At 39.3% G+C, this 26,643-nt stretch overlaps 1 protein-coding gene across 1 annotated transcript in view; it reads left to right on the top strand.

The window, feature by feature from the left end:
- Positions 1-26,643, top strand: part of ARHGAP42 (Rho GTPase activating protein 42) — a 332,642-nt gene that overhangs the window by 225,059 nt on the left and 80,940 nt on the right. Inside the window, exons 5-6 of the mRNA XM_069554888.1 lie at positions 13,213-13,314; positions 21,535-21,645. Of these exons, the coding sequence (XP_069410989.1) occupies positions 13,213-13,314; positions 21,535-21,645 (213 nt within the window). The remainder of the gene's footprint in view (positions 1-13,212; positions 13,315-21,534; positions 21,646-26,643) is intronic.

Below are 26,643 nucleotides of genomic sequence, written 5' to 3'. Positions count from 1 at the left end.
CTCTCAGAAAGAAGATTCCTGGCCCGCTCAGTCCTCTTTATTAGTTGTTAGTACCTCATGTCTACCAGCATCATCAGATATAGTAAGTACTTGAAAAATTCTTCCCTACGACTAAGCTAAATAACTCAAGTGTCGTCCGTTTCCTTCTGCTGTTTCCTCAACTGGAGTTGGAGAGCAGGTGGCCACTATGTGAAATACTCAGATTTTCCAAGCAGCTGGAAGAACTTGCACATTATTTCTTTCACCTGTGCTCATCCCTCCAGGATGCCAGAAGCGTTTGAATAACGTGGTTTCAGGTCAAGGGATCATGTTATAAGAAATGACAGAATCCCTTTTCAACCAATGCCACTCTTTAGAGAGCATGCAGCAGGATGTGTGTGTGTGTGTTTCTTTATGGGATTACATTAGAGCTTTTTGAGTCTTAGGGTTGTAAATTGTACCTTTAGGCCGTTCTAAATTTATTTTATTCAACTTCAGTTTGTTGAACTTAAGGTTGGACTTATGGTAAAGAGAGAGGATATTTGGAATCTTGTTGTTGTCCAGTCGTTCAGTTATGTCCGACTCTTTGCGACCCCATGGACTGCAGCACGCCAGGCCTCCCTGTCCATCACCAACTCCCGGAGCTCAATCAAACTCATGTCTGTCGAGTCAGTGATGCCATCCAACCATCTTTTTCTCTGTCGTCCCCTCGTCCTCCTTGGACTCTGAGAGAGAACAAATAGATAACTCCTATTCTTAGCCTTTGCACTAAAATGACCTTTTTATAAACTCTAAGTGTATTGTGAATAATATACAAAGTAGATTTGGTTGGGCTAAAACATTCCTTTTCACTAATTTGGAATGAACACAGTGAATAACCCAAAGGCTATCAAATAAGAGTTAAGGGGAGAGAAAACTTGGAATCAAAAATAATTGACAGAGCGCACAGATGGCTACTCTTTTCATTTAACTCACTGAAAGAAAATTATGTCCTTTGGTATAAAATTTAACTTCCTTTGAGAAGTAAGTATTTTTGGTTATTAAATCTATGAAAATTATAATACTTAAATATTTCTGTTGATTTGCATGTTAATAGTTAGAAGAACAGAGAAGGCGATGGCACCCCACTCCAGTACTCTTGCCTGGAGAATCCCAGGGACGGAGGAGCCTGGTAGGCTGCAGTCCATGGGGTCGCAAAGAGTCGGACACGACTGAGCGACTTCCCTTTGACTTTTCACTTTCATGCATTGGAGAAGGAAATGGCAACCCACTCCAGTGTTCTTGCCTGGAGAATCCCAGGGATGGTGGAGCCTGGCGGGCTGCCATCTATGGGGTTACACAGAGTCGGACACGACTGAAGCAACTTAGCAGCAGCAGCAGCAGCAGCAGTTAGAAGAAATAATGATATAAATTCATATTAATCAATTTTGGAGTTTTTGCAGCTGCAAAACTAAACTTTTAGAAATTACTTTTGCTAATTCTATTTGGTAAGCTCCCTGATAAAGAATAATTCTATTTCATAAATCACGCTCTATGTACACTTGGTGGGAAAATTTAATTTAGCTTTCTTCATTGTTCACTTTAACATCTTGGTTGTTCTAAGGCTCAAAACTAGACTGATTGTCATTAAAAATATTTGTTAATTATTTCTTGAGAAATAGTGAATTACTCCACGTCTGGGAATTAAGCTCACATTTTACTAACCAAAGTCTTAGTTTTTCTATGTTATTTGATAAATGAGAAAGAGTTAAGCATTGTTTGTGAGTGATGTTTTTCAGTTTTAGCACAATTGCATTCCATTAAAAGTAAAAGAGAATTCTTAGTTACCCGCTCTTCTACTCCCATGATCTGAAGAAGTGGCTGAATGTATTCTGCCAAATAGTCCTTCAGGGTATTTCGGTTTAATAGCATCAGGTTTGACCAGCTCTCCCCTAGTTGGCATCGTTATAAAAATGGTCTAAACTTCAGGGAGCTGTAGGAATGGTAACTTTGGTAATGTCACAAGAGGCGACGCTGACTCTAGACTACACAGACTACATCTCACAAGTGTGCTCATCGTGTTTATAGGATGAAACAGAGAGACTGCTTGTTTATAAAGCAGAAGTGACATGTAGCTGTTTAAACTTCAGGCACAAACAGCACTGCATGCTCAACCCACGCAGTGAAGAGTATATTTCTGTGAATGAAAATTGAGATTTATTCTGAAGTTTGTGGCTTAAGTCACGTGGCTTAAAAGTAGCCAAGTAGTAGCAGTACCCCCTGACTTCCACATTTAGCTGCCGAGTGGACGGCTTCCAGCGCTGGCAGCCTGAGGTGCTCTCTCCTTCCTTTAAGCTCTTCATGTTCTTAGTAATTAGTGTGACATTTTGAGGATTGGCTCTTATCTTTGAGGTATAAAATCCTAAGTTCAATAAGACTAAGGTGCAACTAAGAGCTATTTCTTACTAATCCCTACCTTACCGACTGCTGATATTGATCTTTTTATATCAGGGATTGTTTGCCAGCTGGCAGGCCCACGCCATCAATGGCCATCCCTCCAAGGTGGTTCTTTTGATGGGTGTACCTAGGAAAAGCTTTATGTAGAGCAATGCAGGAGAAATAATCATGTTTGTATTTTCAGTAACTGAGCACTTCTTTATATGCTACTTGCTTCCAGAATGTTTAAGCTGAAGTCATTGAGTCTAACTGTTAGGCGACAGATAAGATGACCAAGGCCCCAGAGTTATTCAGTGTTCCAGGTAATACGGTTGGTGATCAGTTCTAGAGGATGGCCACGACTATGTGACAGTGGTTACAGAATGGGCTGGTTATAATTCATTCACTCGCAGTTACACATTGAGACTTCTCTACTGGGAAATACCGTATTAGCTGATAGCCTAGTAAAGGATTTGTCAGCCTCTACACTATGAACATGTTGGACTGAATTAGTCAGTCAGTATCTCTCTCTCTCTCTCTGACTCTATCTCCTTGTCTTTCCACTCATCTGTATCCTAGGGAAGTCCTTCAGTCTGGCTGTTGAAATTAGACCTTTAGGCAGAAATACCTGCAATAATAACTTTCTCGTGGACCTGTTCTCATGAATGTATAACTCTTTTAAAGAGATGAACCTGATGTTGGAAGTCAAGGAAGACAGAGCAGAGGAAATGGAAAGGACATATTCTGCAGTGCCCGATCAGACCCTTTTCTTCCTTTGTGGTAGCAAAGGTTGAGGGAGGAGCACCAGGCATTTCTGGGAGGCTTCTGGAAGCCACCCGCACTGCAATGCTTCTGCTCCTATTCTTCAAACAAAACTTACTCACATGGACACATCTCCTTGGTATGAGATTGGGAAATGTATTCTTTATTTGTGGCCGCTGTGTGCCCTGCTATAATCTGGGGTTCTATTACTGTGAAAAAGGATGGCACGCAGCCAGAAAGGGCTTTTGATAAAAGAAATTTAGAACTCCATGAATTCTGCATGCAGGAGAGGGCTGTTCCAAGCTTGGACTCATGTGACTAATTCTTTGACCTTGACCAAGGCACTTCAATCCCATGGAGGATGGGGATCATTTTCTTTTAAAATGTTAAAACTGAGCAGTTGTGTTAGTTATGCTCAATGTTGAGAAAGATCTTACAGTTTAGTCTGAACTCCACCCTTCTGCTGTTTGAGTGGCCTATGGTTAATTTCCATGAACCTCTTTTTTCCACTGTGTAACATGGGAGTCATGATAATGCACTCTTTCTTCCCTATTTATAAACATGATCCTCTTGAAAACCCTCTGATAGTAACATATACAAAACAGGCTCAAGAGAACAAGGTTGTGAATAAGTCTGCAAATCCCTTGAAAATGTTATACTTTTATTATCTAAAATTGCAAATATAGCACCCTCAATAATGATAAAATCTTATATCTGCATCTTAGGAATGTGTGTGTTGTTGTTCAGCATGGTTTATGCTCTTCCCAGACCCTTGGGGTTTGCTCAGAAGAGAACTCTGGCCGAGGATTGTCGCTTCTTATTCCTCATAAGCGATGCACAGCCTTACGGTCTTGTTGGCTCTTCCCCATCCCGTTTGGACCCTTTATGGAGTGCCGCGGGGGCCTTGGGTTCTGGCCCCTCGCACAGCTGTTGAGCAAGCAGATGACAGTCCAAAAAGGACTCAGGAGAGTTCTTATCCATGGGGCAGATGTTGACCAATTAGAAAGTGGCAGGTAAATCCTTGCTTACCCAACTGAAATGTCCAGAGGTGTATTGGTTTTGTGAAACCTGAATGAAGGTGTGCCTTATTGCATGAGCAACAGGCTGTTTCTCCTCTTGTTTCTGCAGTTAGTTCAGGAATAAATGCTTATATTTTCCTTCCTCCTTTCCTGTCTCTCTTCCCTTTTTCTCTATTCCTGCTCCCCACGGATTGCATGCAAGCTGTAGCAGGCAAGCTTTGCCTCTGGCTCTGTTTTCTAGGAATGTTGCACTAAAAAAGTATAAAATTAGCATAATATGTGAAATTAAATTCTACTTGCTCTGACTTTCACCCTGGGAGTTCAGGAAAGACACCTCTCTGTGTTTCAGTCAGATGCAGGCTTCTCATGAGCACGCTCTTTTGTGTCCGTCTTTTGTCCCCAGGTTAGTTCTTCCTTACATGTTATCAGTGCTTTTTGTTTTTTTAACTTAATATTTAATTTCATTCTCCAAGGTCTCTGTCAAGCAAGAAAAAAGAGAAATTTGAATGTGGGTGTAAAGCAGAGCTCTGTGTTATCTTTAATTAAGAAATCCCTATATTCACTCAGAGTAATTTTCCAAACTTTCTGTCTGGAGGGTGTTCCACTCACCCTGCCTGGAGTTTGCTCAGTTGTGTAACTTAGTTTTATCCATGATGTCATGCCAGAGCCCATAAGATTCTAGCAAGTCCAAGCAATATCCCACCCAATCCCAGTCCGCTCTGTCCTCACACCGCCCAAGAGACAGTTAACAATCAAACATCATCAGAAACTGTCAGCAGCATTCTCTGTCTCTCCCACTTGCCTAAAGTGGCATTTTAAGTTCCTCCTCCGCTTCCCACTCCTTCCGTTTCTCGTCTTTTTTTTCCCCTCTTTTTCCCTATCCCATCCATTTGTTCTCTTTAATGTTTTTCAGTGCAGTCATTTTCCCTATAAGCATTGACTTTGCTACATCCTACACGTTTTAACATTTAATCAGTTCAAAATGCTTTTTATAAAATCTCTTTTCATATTTCTTTAATCCATGTGTCATTTAGAAGCCTGTTTAATCTCTAAGTATTCTGTGATTTTCCAGCTATCTTTCTGTCATTGATTTCCAGCTCAGTTCATGGTGCTCTGAGAATGATTTTTATTATTTTAAATTTGCTAAGATATGGCCCACAGTGTAGTTTGTGTTGGTAAATGTTCCATGTGAGCTTGAGAAGAATGTATAATCTGCTGTTCTTGAATGAACAGCATTAGGTCCAGTTGGTTGATGATGCTGTTGAGTTCAGCTGTGGTCTCACTGGTTTTCTACCTGTTGGATCTGTTCATTTCTAGTAGATGGGTGTTACAGTCTTCATCTATGACAGTGGATTTACCTGTTTCTCCTTGAAGTTCTGTCAGTCTTTCCCTCACATATTTGAAGCTCTGTTCTTATGCTCTGCATACACATTGATGTATGCATAACTTCCCCGGTGGCTCAGTGGGTAAAGCGTCTGCCTACAATGTGGGAGACCTGGGTTTGATACCCGGGTCGGGAAGATCCCCTGGAGAAGGAAATGGCACCCCACTCCAGTACTCTTGCCTGGAAAATCCCATGGACTGAGAAGCCTGGTAGGCTATAGTCAATGGGGTCGCAAAGAGTCGGACATGACTGAGCGACTTTCCCTTCACATTGTCTTTGAAGAACTGACCTTTTAAGCATTAGGTAATCTTCTTTCTTTATCCCCAATAGCTTTCATTGTTTTGAAATCTGATCTATCTGACATTAATATAGCTACTCCTGCTATCTCTTTTTTAGTGTTAGCAAAGTTTATCTTTCTCTCTTTGTGCTAAATGAATATGTGTCTTTCCATTTCAAGTTGGTTTCTGATAGAAAACATGTAGTTGAGGCTTGTTTTTGGATTCACTATGACCATGTCTGTGTTTTAATTGGTGGATTTTGACCATTCACTCTCAAAGTGATGATTGCTATATTTGGATTAATATCTACGATATTTGGTGTTGTTTTCTACTTTTTGTCTTTGTTCTTTGTTCCTTGTTTTCTTCTTCCACGATTTTTCTGCCTTTTGTGATTTTAATTGGGTGCTTTATATGATTTCATTTTCTCTGCTTTCTTACTGTATCAATTATACTTTTTAAAAACATTTTTTAATGATTGCCCTAAAGTGGCATTATAAATTCCTCCTCTGCTTCCCACTCTTTTCCATTTCTCATCTTTTTTTCTCTTTTTCCCTATTTCTTCCATTTGTACATTTACAAATTTGTACATTTGAAATGTACATTTACAACTAATCCAAATCCACTTTAGATATAATGTTGCACTGTTTCACAAGTAGTGTAAACACTTTAACAAAATTCCTCCTGTCCTTGTACCATTGCTGTCATTTATTTCACTTATATGTAAACACACATATATACATAAAGGAGGGGGAGACTTTTTTTTTAGAGTGAATAATTACCTTTAAATTTTGCATAAAAGTCTCTGTTCCCAGTTGCATTAGTGTAATTACAAAATGCATATGATACATTTGTATACATTGAATATTTTCTCCAGATTTTTTAAAGACACATCCCTCCTGGGACTCTAATCTTAACTGCTGCTTTAAAGTTCATAGGCTTATTTGTCTGTCTGTTTTCATGGAAGGTCATATTACCATTTTCTTGGGAATTTTCTTTGCCTCTTTGAACTGTTGTTTTCCTAGATCTCATGTCTTGATTTTTTTGGCTTATTCCATCATTTTAGTTGACCCTTAGTATCTTTTTGAAAAATGGTACAAAGTTTTAGATATTAATAATTTTGAGACCCTGTATGTTTGTAAATATTTTTATACTATCATGAATCTAGATTGACAATTTGGATATAGAAATCAGAGTTGGAACTCATTATTTCTCAGAGTTTTAAAGGCACTGCGCCTTTGTTTTATAACTTCCTGTGATGTTATTGTGAACTCATTGGTTTCTGATGACATTTATTCGACCTCTGTTTTTAGATTTTTGTTTTTAATCATGGTTTTATAATAGTGTACGATATATCTTGCAGATATTTTTTCATTTATTGTGCTTTGTATATATTGTGTCATTTTAATATGGATACTTTTTTTTATTAGTTCTGGAAATTTTCATGTTTTTTTCTTTTTTTTGGTAATTCCTCCCTTCATTTTTCTTTCAGTACTTCTGTTAGTCAGAGGTTGGGTTTCCTGATTAATCTCCTAATTCTCTTATTTTTTCTCATCTCTTTTCTTTTTTAGTTCCCAACTCTTTTGTTTTATTCTTTCACTCATACCTCATTCACATTTTCTTTCTTATACAGCAACCATTCTCATAAGTTTAATGTGTATATATTTGTCTTACAAAATTGATATTATTTTTCTATTCATGACTTCAATTTATGTAAATGATTTTGTGTTACATACCTATTTTGTGTTTTGTGGTTTTCACTCAGAATTATCTTTTAAGATCCATCTACTTGTAGTACTTACTTCATGCCTGCCACTTTGTGGTATGCTTCTAATGCGTTTATATTCACCAGTAAATACCCTGGCTATCTTCCTGTTCCAGACAGATCCTCTTTCAGGTTTCCTTATGGACTTTTCTTTGAGGATATTTTTGGGATATACACCCAGAAGCTTGTTTTTAAGTCACACATATAAACCACTTAGAAATGTTGAATGTAACATTTCTCTTTAGAAAGGCTGTACCCCTTTATGAGTTCCTGTGTTTCCACCATATGTGAGTTCCTATGTTTCCACATGCATTCAACCTGTTATTCACCTTTATAACTCTTGCCAACCAATATCTGATACATATAATGTGATATCTCAATATTTTAATTTGCTTTCCTCTTAATTATTAATGAGTTTGAAAAACTCTGTATATGCTTGTTACCCTTGACTTCCCTCTTCTGTTGGTTATCCCTTCATATCCTTCATCTATATTTTTATCTCTTTGTTTTTCTATCTTCCCATTTTTTAAAAGTGAAAGTGAAAGACGCTCAGTCATGTCTGACTCTTTGCGAACCCATGGACTGTAGAGTCCAAGGAATTCTCCAGGCCAGAATACTGGAGTGGGTAGCCTTTCCCTTCTCCAGGGGATCTTCCCAACCCAGGAAGGGAATCCAGGTCTCCCACATTGCAGGTGGATTCTTTACCAGCTGAGCCACCAGGGAAGACTCATTTTGTAGGAGTTCCTCATATAGGCAAATATGAAAGCTTTGGCTCTTAGGAATCTGATCACCTGGTGGTGGTAGTGCAAGATAATTGGAATGGGGACAATGTGGTGAATTATATTGGCCTAACTCTGCAGAAGGAAACCCTTTTGAAATGTCTGTATTTCAGCAGATTAAGGAGGAGGGACATGGTGGGGAATGGTTTGGTGCAGTCACCCGCAGTTGGGATGTTGCTATGAAAGCTGTATTAAGGGTCTCAACAATCTGAGTTTCTGGACGCCAGGAATCTCTTGGGTCTAAGGAATATCCAAGCAGCTGTTCTTTCTGAGACTTAAAAATGATGATGTCACCCTAGGTCACTTTTCTGAGCAGTGAGGAAATCCCTCTATCAGAGAAGGAGGAAGTCTAGCCAAGACTGGTAGTTAGGGCTGTATCTTGTCCTCTCAATGCCTAGCACAGTGCCAGTTTATAAGAATTAAGCATTTGTGAAATAGAAATTTATCTATTGGTATTTATTATTATTCTTTACATGACTATTTCTGTTACTGTGCACTCACTTAAAAGGATTTTAAAAATATATGCTTTAGCTAATGGTTATACTAACATGGTAACATAAATAATTGCATGGGAAATTTTGCAGTATCCTGTGTGGCAATTATAACCTTGAAATTGTGTTAAAAATTGGATGCATGAATTCTAAATGTATGCTTCATTAAAAGAAATAAGTAGAAAATATTTTTTCATTGCCTCTACTTAAAAAAAATTGATCATGATAATGTTAAGATAAAGGTTGCTAAAACAGTTGTTTAACAAAGCTTTGCAGTTGTCTTTATATTATAGAGAAAAAACAATTGGATAAAGCTTGAAATATGTCTGTTTGTGACTTTTTAGGTACTGTGGTAGAGTCTGTTCCCTTTGATACCCTCTTGTGGTCAGTAGAACGTGTTGATTTGGCCTTGTATTTAACATTTGTGTATAACTTGTGATAGAACTATAGTTTATATGAGTATTTTGACTTATTTTTTGCCTATTTGTTTGTTATATATCACAACTTTAAGACTGACACTTGGAGTTTTCTTCCCATTCCTTAGCTCAGGGGATATGATGAAAGTGCAACATAACCCCAGTTGCTAATCTTAGATGCTAAATAATAATGTGATCGTGTGATCAGAGTAAATACAGTGTAGCTTGGAACACAGATTGATTACAGACCTTGAACTTATCTTACACATTTGCCACTATAATTGGGTTTGGGGATTAGCTTGTCATTTTTGATGGCATTTTTTAAAGATTTAAAAATATACACGTATAAACATATCACACATATGTATGACTTCATTGTACCTGACTACCTGGTTCAGATGCACTTACGGTGACTCTACAGAAAACCGTTATACCATGCCATTATAACATAGTCTCCATTTATTTGAGTCATGTTATGACAGTGAGAAGTCAGTAATCACATACAGCGTTTAGAGTAAAGATTCATGCATTATTTTCCCTTCCTTCTGCAGCACTGGTTTTGGAGAAAATTCTTAGCTTGATATCCACAAATACATAATAGACAGTCGATAGCTGTGTGGTATTCAGTTACTAAAACCAAATAGGACCTAACTTACATGAGAGTAAATCATGGCTTTTGGGGGGAGATGTGAGTCACAAAAAGTGTTCTTTGTTTTCGAGAATATGGTTCCCTAGATTATAGTTGTCCTTCATGTGCCCTCCTCTTTCAGTTCAGCTCTTTAATTTTATACTAGAACTGAATGTGTTTGTGTTATCTGCATCATTGGAACCTTTGAGTAGATCTCTTTTGTTGGCCTGGTGGTGTGAAGGGCCAGGGTTTGATTAGGAGTCCAGGAAGTTCCTCTGGGAATGATTTTTGTATTGCCAGGAATGCTGGTATGTTGGCACTGAGTTAACATTTCCAAAAATGCCAGCAAACGCTGAAAAACAAAGATGCAAGTGTAGTTACCACAGCTGTGCTCCCTTCTCCCCCACCTCATTTCTTCTGCACACAGTGAGAAATTTTAAGCCCCCTATTGTAAGATGAAAGTGAGTCAGTTTCCCGTACTAGTCTCTAAGGCAGCTGGTGGCCCCGCACCCCCTACAGTGCTCTTGTATCACAGGGATTGAATTGAGGCCATTTGTGCAGAATCGCCCCGTGTATCATAGATATCGGTTTTTTGATCAAATGGAATGTTTGTGAGAGACTGTAATGCCCACTGTTACAAGAGGAATAATTTTGCATGTTCATTAAATACTTATTGAGTACTCTGTCAAAATTTTAAGAAGCATAGGATATATATATATATATGTGTATATATATATATATATTTATATATGTGTAAATTTAGGATATGCATTTCCCTGCTGCAATGTAGGGCTTGAACACTGTAAGAGACCCATTTATAAAAGTAGATGAACAGTTACAAAGCAGAGGAAACTGGTGAAGCGGACTTGTGAATGAGGTCTGTTTAAGCTGGATGCGAAGAGTAACTCTAACTTGAAGCTGTGGCTCTTAGAAGAAGTAGGCATTTATATTTATAGTCTGTAGAGAAGAAAGAACAGGCGGTCAGAAAGGCTAATAAGAGAGGCTTTTGGAAAGATTGCTTGAGCAGGTCAGCTGTGGGCATAAAATGCCAGATTAAGGAGCAGACAACGGAACGTTCACTCAGTTATCTGTTTCAACAGTGGAGGGACGAGCGCCTCCCGTCCTGAACCTTGGACTTCTTTGCTTCCTTTTGGCTCCTCTCCGCCACATTTTGTTGTGCGAGTTCCTCCACCGACCCCTTTTTTGGATGGGAATGCCACTTGGTATTTTCCAATTGTGTTTCGCCTAGTAGAGCCACATTTTCTCCTTAAATGATAAAAATCCTCTGAAGATGTGACTCCTCTGCCTTATTTACAGGCATAATACAACAATGCACAAACATTCCCGCACTTATTCAAAGGTCTAGAACGTTTACAGCAGAACCCTACTTGTTCTTTTCATTCAATGCAACTTTACCAGTTAAGTTTCTAAAGTTCCATCCATGCAACTAGATTATGATGGGTTCCTGGAAATACAATTGAGTGGATAAAAGTTTAGAGTGCTACTGGCTTAGAATAGAATACCTTCATCTGTTAGTCTGGGTCTGACAACCTGAATTGTGAGACAGACAAACCAGAGGCCTGCTTGTCTTCTCTTGTCTTCCTCGCTTCCTCCCAGAGTCTTTCCTCCTCTCCTCATCCATCCATTCACCCACTATTTTTAATTAATCTCCTCCAAATATTTACTGATTCAAATAAATGAAAACCATTATCTGTGATAATCACAGAGCTTGTTAAAAAGACCTGTCTGAATCTCTATATGAGGGAAATAAGAATCTACATTTTGAGTAGCCTTTAAAATACTTAACTTTGATTAATGTGGTCCAGACATTGCACATCAAGAAACACTGAGATAAACGGAAGGAGTAGTACTTCTTTGGCCAGTGAAATTTATGACTGGGGTCATGTAGTGTTTATTTCATGTGGACTCATAAATGGAAAAAACATACCTGGTGGATAACATATTTATAGTTGGAGAAGATCATATGTCTAGGCATGCCTTGTTCTCTTTAGAACTGTATTCTGTTTGAATTTCTATAGAAGTATGCCTTAGGGGAAAGGTATTCTCTTCCAACAAAGGGCTAGCCTGGTTACAGCTGAACCCATAAAACAATGTCATTTTAGGCATTGCAAAGGTAAAGCGTCTGTCTACAATGCGGGAGCCCCGGGTTCGATCCCTGGGTTGGGAAGGTCCCCTGGAGAAGGAAATGGCAATCCACTCCGGGACTATTGCCCGGAAAGTCCCATGGACAGAGGTGCCTGGTAGGCTACAGTCCATGGGGTCGCAAAGCATCTGACACAACTGAGCAAATCATTTCATTTCATTTCATTTCAAAGGTCAGCTATTAAGTTATGTTGAGTGTATGATACAGATGATTCTAATCCTTTTGATTTGACTTTGAACTGGTCTAATTATTTCACACCACCAGTTTGTGAAGATTTATTTTCCTTTTTATCAAGAATGTGCTGTTTGAACAGCTCAGCCAATGTGAAACTATCAAATTAAACCCTTGAAAAGCCACTATACTTCAAACTCCCAATTTCCTCCAGTGGACTTTTTGTTTATAATAGCCCCTCCCTATCTCCCCTTCTCTATAAAAGAATTGTTGTTATTTAGTCACTAAGTCATGTCCGCCTCTTTTGCTACCGCATGGACTATAGCCCACCAGGCTCCTCTGTCCATGGGATTCCCCAGGCAGGAACACTAGAGTGGGCTGCCATTTCCTTCTCCAGGGGATCTTCCCAACTCAGGAATTATCAAACCTGTGTCTTCTGTATTGGCAGGTGGATTCTTCACCACTGAGCCATGTGGAAAGCCCATAAAAATTTCTCCTACTTAGAAAAATGAGAATGACTTGTTCGAAATATCAAGCATCTTTTTTTGTGATTTGGGAAATATTATGATTCCTTGCAAAGAGTTTGTGAATGGCCTCTAGACTGTTTGTATGTTAACTCATCTGAATCACCAAAAAAGCCTAAAAGAGACATTTTTCTGTTGGCTATGTCCCAGACTTCTAAGTCAAAATTTCTTGAGAATCAGTTATAGAGTGCTCAAAGGGATTCTACTAAAGGCGGCCTGCCCCCTCCATGCTATAGTTCTATGAACTTCTTTGAGAGCAGAATACATATTCAGATGATTTTGCTTCATATCCTTCTTCCTACTCCATCAAGTTTTCCACATAGTTGAAGCTCACTGAATCTTTATTAAATAATTTTATTGGATGCTTGATGAGAATGATGACAATCAAAGCTATCTTGATTCTCTGATTTGAATGTTTTGTTGTTTTTGTGATCTCCTAGGATGGAAAGAAGAAATTTGACAAAGAGAGTGAAAAATACTATTCCATTCTTGACAAACATTTAAATTTGTCTGCAAAGAAAAAGGAATCTCATTTGCAAGAGGTAAGTTTTTCCAATTAAACTGTGAAAAGAGCATTAGCATTGTCATGTGAAGCCCAGATTTCCAAAAGTAGACATTATCTCAGAATCTGCTCCTGTTTAATAAAATAATGATAATAAGAATATTTAAGCTAATTGAGCATTTGCTATAGATAGACAGGCATGGTGCTGAGTATTTTACATGCTTTGTGACATTTAAAATTAACAGTTCCAAGAGAAAGATTAATATTTCCTTCAATAATGAAAAAGAGTGAAACAAGGTTATTTCTTTTTCTTCCTATTGGGCATATTTTAAATAACTGCTGCTGCTATTTAGTCACTAAGTCATGCCCTGGTCCTGTGTGACCCTGTGGACTGAAGCACATCAGGCTCCTCTGTCCACGGGATCTCCCAGGCAAGAATCTTGCTGTGGGTTGTCATTTCCTTCTCTGGGGGATCTTCCCAACCCAGGGATTGAACCTGCGTCTCCTGTTTGGCAGGGTGATCCTTTATCACTGAACCACCTAGAAAGCCATTCTAAATAGCAAGACCTACCAAATTCATGGTGTAACATTTATATTAAGGTAAAAATATCTGTTCTTCAATTGTTATATCAGCATTAAGGGAGAAAAGATATACAGTTACATGTTTTGAAATCTTTATTATTTTTTGTCAATTTAAACAAGTCGACAGAAATATTTTACTAATGTGGACCATGTCCTCATACAAGGAATGCATTTCTTCCTTTTTTCCTGAAAATTTGCTCCTCTCATTGGTAGTGTTTAACTATAGTTAGCCGGATAGAAAACTCTCTTACTGAGGAGTGATGATGCAGTTTCAGCTCTAGTGATAGCATACGTTTTGTCTGTTTTTCTAGATGGCTCTGTTGTCTTTCACCATGCACACTTTCCCCAGTGTACAGCATTGTGTCTCAGAGCTGAACCAGGACTTGCTGAGCACCAGCACCTATCACTGCCCCCAGCCCACCTCAGGAAATCTTGCATGGCGCTGAGCCTCTTGCAGTCTCTTCTTCATCTCTTCTCTGTATTTCTAGGGATTGCATTGTGGAACTCTTTTAAATGTCTGATTCTGATCCTCTAGCAAAGTCACCTTCCTTCCTGAACTGTTGTTCAAGTTCAGCTTGGTCCCCTGCTCTACTTATTTGTATTCCTATTCTCTGACCTTCTTGTTCAGCCATGAGACATGCTTGACGAGTTCAAGTGCAGTGGAACTGCAGTCAAAAAGTCATGGAAGAGTTACTTTTGATTCCTTTTTACTGTATTTTTATGTTCCCCTAGAGGGAATTGAATTTCCTCACTTAAAATGTTGAACATTGGAAAGATTTGTATTTCACTATAATAAACAACTTGTTATTAATACCTGCTATTAAAATAGGATAATTTAATAGACCGTTGGGTGCCTATGGAAAGATTTTGGGGTTAATGTGAAGTGGAGAAAAATCTGTTATTAAGAGAAATTATATTTTTAATTTTCATGGACATTTTTAATCTTATAGTGTAGTGTGTTCTTTAATATTGTGTTCACATATTCTAAACTTCTTAAATGTGTGTCTATTTAAACTTTTAAACATTGCTTCAGAATAAACCTGAGAGAGAATGCAGTATGTAGATGAAGTCATCTCTGGAAAAGCTCCCCCAGTTGTCACCATCATGTACCAAAGACCAAGGCCAAGGCACATTCTAAAAATCGACTGCCTCAAAATCATGGGCAATGCATAGAGTCTCTGAAGAGTTATCAGATTCTTGGTGGACATAAGAGGCTGCCCTTAGCTGGCTGACTTCTTTGCAGCCCTGTGGACTGCAACACACCAGGCTCCCTTGTCCTTCACCATCTCCCAGAGTTCCCTCACACTCAGGTCCGTGAAGTCAGTGGTGCTGTCTCACCATCTCATCCTCTGCCACTCGCTTCTCCTTTTCCTCTCAATCTTTCCCAGCACCAGAAACTTTTCTAGTGAATCGGCTCTTCTCATCAGGTGGCCAACGTATTGGAACTTCAGCCTCAGCATCAGTCCTTCCAGTGAATATTCAGGACTGACTGCCCTTAGGGATTGCTTGGTTTGACTTTGTAACTCTATCATAATTGTAAAGTCCTCTAGAGGTTATGCTTTAATTTTCCCTGACAGTGTAGCTCAATATTTAATACTTGTTAGTGGCTCCTAATCCCTTGGGATATGATGGAATAGAATGTTCATTCTGGTTTTATATTTAGTTGGATGCTAGAAAAAACCTGTAACATGGTTAGTAGCATCATCCATTTGCCCCACCACACACAAACACACACACACACAGACACACACACACAGACACAGACACACACACACAATGTAAGTTGTTTTTTACTTTTTCCTCGGCCCTTCCAGGAGTCAAATCGGTTACGGGGAGGTGCTGCTACGCACATGTTTAATTCTGTAACGTGGCATTAAATCCATTTGTTCACTTCCAGAGCGGCTCTGGTCCTTCTGTCGGCACCAAGCCTATGAAGTTGTTCTCAGAAAGACCCTTCTGTGTCTTCTCACTGACACAGCTGTCTCTTTGTTCATTTTGTTCATGGAACGTGAGTGACTACCCATTACCATGACTGAATTAGGGGTCAGCTTGTGTTGGTAAAGCTCCAAGGCCAGCTATTAGATGGACCATTGGAGTACACAGAATTAGAAACAGACTTGTCAAAATTATGGACTTGACAGTAGACAAAAAGAAGTAATATTTGAAATGTGAATAGATAATTTCTTTCTAAGCATAAACTATGAGGAAGAGATCATGAAGGGAATGTAAAAAGACCAAAATGCATAAAAGTAATCTGTCTCTTTCAAAAGACCTTAAATCAAATTAAAAGATGAAGTATTAGGGGACTTACATAACATGACACAGGATAACCGTCTCCTATGTATAAGATGCTTTTGGAAATCAGTGTGGAAAAGATAAAGGTTTTATTGGAAAAAATGCAGTAAGAATATGAAAGTGCATTTCATCGAAGAAATATAAACCATAATAAATATTGTAAGTTTCTATATCATATATTTTAAAAGTATAATTTAATAATAGTAGCAGCACATTGGAGAAGGAAATGGCGATCCACTCCAGTGTTCTTGCCTGGAGAATCCCAGGGATGGCGGAGCCTGGTGGGCTGCCGTCTATGGGGTCACACAGAGTCGGACACGACTGAAGTGACGCAGCAGCAGCAGCAGCACATTAATTTATTAAAAGATAATATCTATTGTTAGTGAAGGTATGGGAAACTAAGCAGACTTTGGCTCTTCTGGTGGGAATATGAAATCATTCAAAAACTTTTGAGGTACATTTGACCATATTTCAATCAACCTTATATGTCCAAGAGATTTAAAATGATTTCTGTTGATAGGGATTTGACCAGAAGAAATGATCAGAAATGAGTATAAAAATAAATTGTGTAAATATGTTGATCCAAGAGTTATTCACAATAAAAATTTTAGAAACATCCAAAATAGCACAAAAGAATGATTGGGATAAATACACAAGTAGAGCTTGGCCAAAAACAGAATCGATATGACTGTGAAAGTTTTATTTGGAAAAGCATTTAAAGACATTTGGAAATATTTGTTAGCCTAAGTGTGGAATAACAGGATTGAAACCAGAATATATACTATTATTCACGTCTTTTAAAGTAATTTTTTGTGTACATGTTGTAAATATTTACAGTGAGGCTGCAGTTAATTTATTATCTTTACATTTCCCTGTTTAATAATGAACAATGAATAAACATATAGTAATGAGTATGTATTAATTTTATAGTTAGGAGAACAGTACAAGGGTTCCTTTTAGGAGCTAAGAGTTTGGGTTTCTGTTAACATCTATAAGTAAAGATGCTTTCAACAGGTTCTCCTCTCCCACCTCCTGAGTGAAGGGAGTCACTCAGGTTCTACCTACCGCTATTCTTGTCCTTCTCTCTGTCCCCAGTGGCTCTACCCCTTTCATATTATCTGTAACATCTCAGTGAGTGTTTCCCACCATGTGAGTGTTTCCCACCATGTGAGTGTTTCCCACCATGTGAGTGTTTCCCACCGTATTTCCCATCCTGACCACCTTTGCACTATCCACTGATGGGTTACTACGACACCATAGTGACACGTGTGAAATCTCGCCCATTTTCTCCAATTTGACCCTGCTTCTCACTTCTTTAATTCTGTTAATGCTTGGTGTTATTTCCTGTGTCAAAATTATCTTCGACTTTTTCCCCCTTTGCTTCTCACACCTGCATCCTCAAGCCTGTCTTACTAGGATATACCAAACACCTTCACCCGTATCAAGTAAGAGGTCTCCTTACATGCAGGTGCACCCAGCTTCACCGTTGAATCAATGCATTCTACATCATGCTCACGCTAATCTTCTAAGCTTCTTGAAGTCCAGCTCTGATCCTGACCACGCCTTCCTCCAGTTCGTGCCTGGTTTATAAGATGAGTGTGTACTCATTCTCTCTGTGCTGCCTCAGCTCTCACTTCTGACAGTTCCAGACAAACCCCTTTGCTCCATCTATGGGAACATAACCTCTCCTGACTTTAGTCCCTCACTAAAACTCCTGTTTTATCTCCACCTTCTCAGAACCTCTCCATTCCTCAGCATCCAGCTTAAATCCTTTTCCCTCTGGGAATAAATCAGTAGCTGTCACCTGAGTGATATTTGTTTTCACTATCCTTTTTTCCTCTATTTTGAATTAAGACAGCTTAGGGTGTGTGAGGAAGAATTTAGGTAGCTGCTGTCTGCTGAACTGTGCGGTTTTCTTATGTACCTAATTTGGTTTCTTACTGGATGACTTTGCTACGTAAACAACAGCTACTTAAGCAATCTGTTGGTCTGGAGTAATTACTATTCCCTATCATTTTTAAAAGTTTGGACTATGAATTACATAGTCATCTTATTTCTCCAGTACAAAATACTTGACCACAGTTGTTAATGAATATATAGCAACTGATACATTATGAGCTCAAGGACTAAAGGAATTCATCTGAGGTAAAAGAATGTCTTTCTAAATCTGGTACTGAAAAAAAAAAGAATTAAGCTATTGTATTCTGTTGGAACTGTGCATTCTAGATGACCTTTCAAAGCAGGTTTGTATATTAAATTTAGTTGTCGATGTCTAAGGGAAGCCAGGCGCAAGCGTTAAGAATCGTCTCCCAGAGGAGACACACAGGACTTAATTCCCTCAGCAACGAGTTAGGATAACACATGTGAGATGGTATCTACTAGAATCTCGCAGACTGAGAGCCAATGGTTTTTACTGGAGGCTGGTCATGTAGACACCTTCTGCTTGTCATGTACGCAAATTCCTGACTCCCAGATACAAAGCAGGGGTTCAAAACAGCCCATATCGCTTGTACAGTTTTAGCATTAGTGAACTACTTTCATCCGTCAGGCAGGTGGTGTCTCGCTATTCACACTGTTGCACAGTGTTCCTGGAACCCATGGTAGGCAAGGCGTAAGCAGGGAAATGGGAAGAAGACTCAAGGAGCTGCCGGAGCCGCGAACACATTTCTTCTCTCCCGACTGGCGCAGCAGCCAGAGCAGCAGACACGCCGTCTTCTCTCTTCGCTGTTGACCCAGGCGGCAGCTGAGACTCAGCCTGCCCACCATAAGGTGGCCCCAGGGGCTTTTTCAGGCGCAGCTCAGGGATGCTTCCAGAACACAAGTAGCCCGTGGCCAAGCGAGTTCCCTGTGACGGCGCGCGCCTGCGCTGTAAGAGCTCTCAGCTGTTACACAGTGGCGATTTACAAAACATAGGGTGAGAGATAGAGGATGTGGAGGGGAGAGCTGACCACACCCTCTTGCTCATTTGCTCCTTCTTTCAGGTGGGGAACCCTCCTAAAATCCACACTCCCGTAGTGTTGGAGCATGAGTCATTGCTTAGAACCTCTGCCTCTCGGAACTCTGCTACCAGTATTAGCTCTTTAATCGAAGCAGGCCTTTCAATGGCTAGCATGCCTGCTCTGCAGCCCTGTTAACCAGAAATAATCATTTTAGGCTCTAACAGTGTTTCAAGCATTCAGGTTTGTTCCTGTGTGCGAGCTGACGCAAAGATCCTCTTTTAAAGTAAACAGAAGCTTCAGAAATAACTTGTTGGATAGACTTTCTGAGACTGAAAATATTTTTTCATCTTTTACACCCTGTGGTGTACACTGGAGCTTTCTCTTGGGCCAGTTTTCCATCTCTTTCTTGTTGCTGGTTCAGTGATGTTGTATTTGTGCTTTGGAACTCGTTATCTTGGGAATGTTTATACCACAAAGACCAGCAAATAGTGTAAATCAGGATCTCCCCCCACCCTGAAGGGAACCAATTGTTAAACTTTATTAGCATAACACCACCTATATCCCCTTACCATTTATTCTATAAATAGGGTGTTCCTCTAAGTGGTAGGTGGTAGGAAGAAAATGTATGTAACTTGTGGGAAATACTAACTTAGGATACTGAAAAACTACTGGTCCAAATTTCCCACTTGGTTTATAATATTCTTTTGATGTATTGTGGCTTCCTTCTGTGGCTCAAATGGTAAAGAATCTGCCTGCAATGCGGAAGACTGGGGTTCAGTCCCTGGGCCAGGAAGATCCCCTGGAGAAGGCAATCGCAGCTGACTCCAGTACTCTTGCCTGGAAAACCCCACGGACAGAGGAGCCTGGTGGGCTATAGTCCATGGGGTTCACAAAGAGTCGGACACAACTGCATGACTGACTCTTTCACTTTCTGATATATTAGTCTATAAACTTGGAATTCTCAAGTTTATCCATCGCTAATGAACTACTTATTGGGTTATTTTTAATTATGTAAGTATTTTTTAAAGTCCTTCTTTCAAATGAAGTTTTAAGATGCTATGCTGTCAAAGCCAGAAAACCTAACTTGATCTTTCTTTAAGTTCTTATTTGTTAAATTATCAGTGTAAAATGGCTCCAAAGCAGTTTCCTATTCCCAAATTGTTGCTGGCAGATACTTAGTATTCTGGAGAGGCCATTCTACTCATCTGCCTTTACTAATCTCAGCTGGCAGTGAGGAGTAGTGTAGTTGGGCAATGAAAGTAAGGTAAAATCATGCCTTTTTACTGAACCAGTCAGTTCTAAAGATAGCATGTGAGGACGATGATGATCATAGAAGAGGGAAGAGAATGTGCAGAGCTTTGTTGCAGCATGAGTCATTGCTTAGAACCTCTGCTTTGGGAACTCTGCTACCAGTATTATTTCTATTATGTGTGTGCTTAGTCAGTCAGTTGTGTCCAACTCTTTGCAACCCCATGGACTGCAGCCCACCAGGCTCCTCTGTCCGTGGGGATTCTCCAGGCAAGAATACTGGAGTGGGTTGCCATGTCCTCCTCCAGGGAATCTTCCCAACCTAGGGGTCGAACCCAGGTGTCCCACATTGCAGGTGGATTCTTTACTGTCTGAACCACCAGGAAAGCCTGCTGTTGAATATTCTGAGATGATTCTTCCTCAATTAAATCAAGACATTATGCAGTTTTCAGGGCTTCCCTTGTTGCCCAGGTGGCAAAGAATCTGCCTGCAATGCAGGAGACGTGGGTTCAATTCCTGGGTTGGGAAGATCCCCTGGAGAAGGAAATGGCAACCCACTCCAGCATTCTTGCCTGGAGAATCCCATGGACAGAGGAGCCTGGCAGGCTGCAGTCCATGGGGTTTTAAGAGTCAGGCATGACTTAATGACTAAACCACCACATGCCGTTTTCAGGATCTTTTGTAGTGTTATTCCAGCCTTACTTCTGCCTCCTTCCCTCCACTTACTCTGAAGGCAGACTCTGCCAGACTTTTTCATGCCTCTTTGCATTTTCATGGGAGTGATCCCTTTCTTATCTTTGACTACTCATGGCCAGTTAGTCATCTTAGGATTCAACTCAGAGCACCACCATTTTTTCCCCAGAATTTAGACTCTCCTTTGTGATTGCTTAGATTTTCATATAGATTTGCATACCCTTTTATAATCATTTTTAAGTTAATGAATGTTGTATGTTTGCTCTGTGTGTGTGGGTGTGTGCATGCATTTTCTTCCCATTCCATACACTATAAGCTCTCTTGGACAAAGACTGTGTTTTCCTAGTCTTGATATTCCCAAGATACAATTGCTATATTCAAACTTTTTGTAGGACTTAATTTTTAAAAAAGGTTTCAGAGTAGAATACCATTTGATTTCCTCTCTAACACAGAACCTTCAATAATCACTCAATATGTAATATTTGCCTTTTTATGCTTTTTAGGCAGATACACAGATTGACCGAGAACATCAGAACTTCTATGAGGCATCACTAGAATATGTCTTTAAAATTCAAGAAGTTCAAGAAAAAAAGAAGTTTGAATTTGTTGAACCGGTGAGATCTATTTTCTGTATAAAATAGTAGCTATAATACATCTTCTAAGAAAAATTTGCAGTTTTTTTCTGTTGACAATTATGGTTTTTAAAAATAAAAGGAGAGAAGCATGGGAGAGTATGTAGGTGGAGCATGGAGCACTTTAGGGCAATGAAATGCCCTCATCTATAGGAGATTGTAATGGCCGATACATGTTATTCATTATACATTTGTCAAAACCTGTAGCAGGTACAATACCAGGAGTGAACTGTAATGTAAACTATGAACTTTCATAATAATATGTCAGTACTGGGTTATCATTTTGTAACCGATGTGGCACACTGATGCAAGGTGTTAATAATGGGAACTCGTGTGGGTAAGGGCCAGGGAGGGTGTGTGAGCTCTAATTTCTGTTCAGCTTTTCTGTACATCTAGCACTGCTCTGAAATAGCCTGTTGATTTAAAAAGCCTAAAACTTAACATTAAAGTATGTATATTACATATACCTAAGGGAAAACACCTCCCCACTACAGTGACCCATTTATCAAACCTTTAGTTGAAGGGAGAGAAGGTAAGGCTGTATTTCTTCCTTTGTTCCACTCTGCTTCCTTACAAGGCGGGGACCTGCCTGACTTTCCAGTGAAGTCATTTATTTTCCTAAGTCAGTGTAAAAAGTAATGGATTCCCTAATGTAAACTGCATTGCAGAAAAGAACAGGTGGCTGGTCTTTATAAGCTTACTTCGTTTTCTTGGCATTTTTTCCCAAGTAATACCTTAATATATTACAATATTGCCTGAATAGGCATTTTCATGAGGTATCATCTGTGATGAATAATGGTAAGTTCTATAGTCAAGATGATAGGATATTGATCATAAAATATTTAAGAAATCAAATATATAATTTAACCCATCTTTTCTTCCTATGTCAGTTTATTTAAAAAAACACAACTACTTATTATGAGCAATAAAATACCCTATTCCTAATTTAGTGGATGATAAGGAGAAGGGAAAATACACTTCTAAATGTATTTGGAAATTTTATTTCCTGATGAAAACCCATCAGTGATTACCTAAAGGTGATGGGAAACTGGGACAGAGCAGAGTCCACGAAGAGTCTTAGCCCCTGCCTGGCTCTGTACCCCTGCTTCACTCCTGTCCCTTTGACTAGAGCCGCCTGCCTTTCTACTGGCCGCTTCGCAGGTTTCCAAGACCAACCCTTCACCTCGAAGGCTTTAAGGGACTGGAGACCACACCACAGGCTCAAGAATTTAACAATTTAGCTATTATATAAATAGCTCAGTTGGTAAAGAATTCACCTGCAATGTGGGAGACCTGGCTTCGATCCCTGGGTTGGGAAGATCCCCTGGAGAAGGGAAAGGCTACCACTCCAGTATTCTGGCCTGGAGAATTCCATGGACTGTATAGGATCCATGGGGTCTGTGGGATCGTAAAGAATCGGACAGGACTGAGCGGCTTTCACTGTGATGACAGCCTTGACTCCCAAGTTCTGTTTGCCAATCACTAAGTCCTCAAACCCCCTAGTTTGAATTGATAGCCTCTTATTTAGCAGATGCTTTGGGGTCAGATAAACTTTCACTTGGCTTTCTGAAACTCAGCTGGGTTTCTTGGACATAGGGTCAGCTTGACAAGCCCTCATCAAGGAAGATGACTAATTCTTAAAATTCCTACTCCTCTTCTCATGGAGTAGGTCCTGCCTCTGAGTCATACATATCATGGTTTTTGAAGCCTGTCTCCTTGTTGGCACACTTCCCTCTGGCCTGCCTCTTGGGATTTCTGAATGTCAGCTCTTTGTTAGAGTGTCCCCATTAGTTCTGATGCTTTGCCTTCACCCTCCTTCCTTGTGTGTTCCCATTCCCTGCAGATACTCTGCTCATCTGCTGTGCGGGTCTTCTGCACACCTGGAATGATCCTTCCACAGCTGTAGTAACTCTCTCCTCTGAAGAGGCACCCGTGTAGCCCGTTTCCCCATCCAAGACTCTTTTATAGCCTATCCTGTCTGGGAACAGTGAACCAAACTATTCTGTAAGATGACATCAGGTATATAAGGAAAAGGTTGTAAAATCATTTGCTCACAGGTCACAGAAGGAATGCTAAGAATTTGTGAATTCATGTGACAATACAGGTAGAGAAGTGGAAACTGTCCTTCAACTGAAATGTTTCTTCCTTCCCTCTGCGGTATCCCATACTGGGATGGTCTGATAAGTCTTCTGTAATGCATGCCTTTCTGGTGACACCACAGTCAAGGTCGATGTTAAATTTGTCCTTCTTCCAAAATATTTTCCTGGCTGCTGGATTTTTCTTATTAGAATGTCTGGCCAAACCAAATAGTACTGTCAGTTTAGTCTCTCTCATTCCATTTCCAGCCACAAAGTCTCATCCATGGGATTTTACTTAATTTCCACCCCCGTACTGAGAAGAATAGAAATGGGAGCACTAGAACATGGGCTTGCTACTCTTTAGGTTATACATTTACAAATTAATTTAGACGAAAAAAGGCTTTACGATTTCAAAAACAAAGCCCCCAGGAGCTATAAAGATAGAAACACATGAGGATACTTTAATATCTTTGAAGGTTATTTCCTGCAGAAATCCAATTCCTGTTGTGTAAAGCTTTATACTGAAGAAATGAAGCAATCTGTGCTAGTTTAGCTGAGATTTGTTTGACAAATAAGCATTAGAGTAAAGCAAAGTACTTTAGGAATGTGACTTAAAACAGATTCTGTGATAGCAAGTAGAAAATATAAATAGTCCTGTTGATTCCCATTAAATAACATTCTTACTTTATGATGATCATTTGAGACTAATTTTCCATGATTTCAGTTAACGTCAAGATCCTCCTGTAATTGACCTTTGAACAATATGACGTTGAACGGTGTGGATCCCACTTATATTCGGATGTTTTTCAATAAATACCACAGTACTACACAGTCTGCGGGTTGGTTGGGTCTGTGGATGCAGAGCATCAGATGCCATGACTGGTCTGTAAAGTTATACACAGAGTTCCAAAAGGTGTGTGTGTGTATTGTGTGCACACACACGCGCATGAGCATATAGGCATCCTTAATTCCCACATTATTTAAAGGTCAACTTGTACTTATGATAAAATGCCTACAGAATATTCAGGCGGTACCAGGGAAGGATGTTGCTACAGCTTCATTATTCCTAGGAGAATCTGGGTCTAATATATGGGAAAAGAGGGACATTTATATATATTTTTTTATAAATTACTATTTTTGAAGCATACTGAAAGCCAGCTTTTTAAACTCAGTTCTCCATTAGCTATATGATTTTTAATGGCCCTTTTCCCTGTTTATCATAGTTTATTTGGAATGCAATGGTAGCTAATTCATGATCTCTAGACTTGCACTGCTCAGTGTGGTAGCAACTACTTATGTATGACTGTCAAACCCATGAAATGAGACTAGTGTAGATTAAGATGTGCTCCAAACCTGAAACACATACTAGATTGCAAAGGCTTAGTACAAAAAAGAAAACCTTTCTTTTTTAAAGAAACATCATTAAATCCTCTTTGATATTGCTTATATGTTGAAATGATAATCTTTTGAATACACTGTATAAAATATTAAATTTCACTTGGTTTAAGTTTCTTGTGACTACTAGAAAATCAAAATTTTCACATTAGTTTGCATTTGTAGTTTGTGTTATATTTCTGTCTAGCAGTGCTAGACTGTATTCTTTCAGATTTGCCAACAAGATATGTGAGTTCAGGTCTGTAGTGGGGGAAAAGAGATCAGAAAGGGAGAAATATGATTTCCTGATTCTTGATTGTAAGATCCTCCTATTTCTCACAGTTGCCCAGATTTTACGAGAATTTTGAGGGATTAGGAGAAAAACGTTGAGAAGTAGCTGAACATGAACAGCCTACGTAAGAGAGTTGAATGCCCTGTCTTGGAAGTCTGTTATGGAACATGAAGTTTGTGGCTCAGAAAACTGAAATAATCTTGTTATAACTTCACTCCCTTACGGTTCATTCAGCTGCAGTTGCTGGATGTTTTGACTGTATCCTGCAAGCGTACGTAGTTGGGACTAGTGTTTTGTGAGCAACTATTCTGTGTCCTGTGTTTTCCGCATTCTCCCATGTGAACCCCTCCATGGCTTTATTATTGGTAGTTTTTATCCTTCAAGATGAGGAACTTAAGTCACAGAAAGACTAGTGGTTGCCTGAGGTCACAAACCTAAAGAGGGGGAGAACCAGGAAGCCAGAACCCAAGTCCAGAGTTAACTATTTCATACCACCAACAACCTTAAAGACTGCTTCATTGCAAAGTTAGTTCTTATTGCTTGCTCTGACCAAATAAAATGGATGACCCTAGACAACTGGACTGTAAATTTATTTTAATTCCTTAAAAATTAGAAGAAGAAAACAAGAGATTTTTCTTCACATTGGTAACGATGATTGAGTCCATGAACATATCTGTTCATTCATTCACTTGATCTTCCATCCTTCTTTCATAGTTCTGTTTTAAGTTGTCTCCCGAGGCCACAAGTAACTGGCCACTTTTCATGTAGAGACAAAGTATAATAGTTAAGTGACTATAAGTTGAAGTTTGGCCTCAGTCTTACAGCTCTGTGAATTTGGAATGCTTTTCCAGTTCTGTGATCCTCAGGTTTTTATCTGTCAGTCGGGGATAAACTTTGTGTGTAGTTCCCAGAATTGTCACATCTGATGCAGGTAATGCACAAAGTACCTGGTTTGTCATAAGCACCAATAAGCTAGTGTGAGCTTGCACATGGACTGTCATCACTAGATAAGAAAACAAGAAGAGAAACTTGAAGAGATCTCTAGATCTTCAACTAGATGAGTCATTTATCTGTGTGCTTCAAAGCCAAGTAAAGCTTTTTCAAAACCACGTTTTTAATTTTAACATGCTTCAAAATATGCATCTAAATTCTATAAGAACATTTTCACTTTATTTTTTTAGACTTCAGTCTTTTTGTATTATGTTTAAACGTCATGTGGAAAAGTGAAAATAAGCA

The sequence above is a fragment of the Ovis canadensis genome, chromosome 15 (genome assembly GCF_042477335.2).
Source record: "Ovis canadensis isolate MfBH-ARS-UI-01 breed Bighorn chromosome 15, ARS-UI_OviCan_v2, whole genome shotgun sequence".
NCBI lineage: Eukaryota > Metazoa > Chordata > Mammalia > Artiodactyla > Bovidae > Ovis > Ovis canadensis.
Note: the sequence above shows the minus strand (reverse complement) of the source record. Positions and strands in the feature narration are given on the sequence as shown.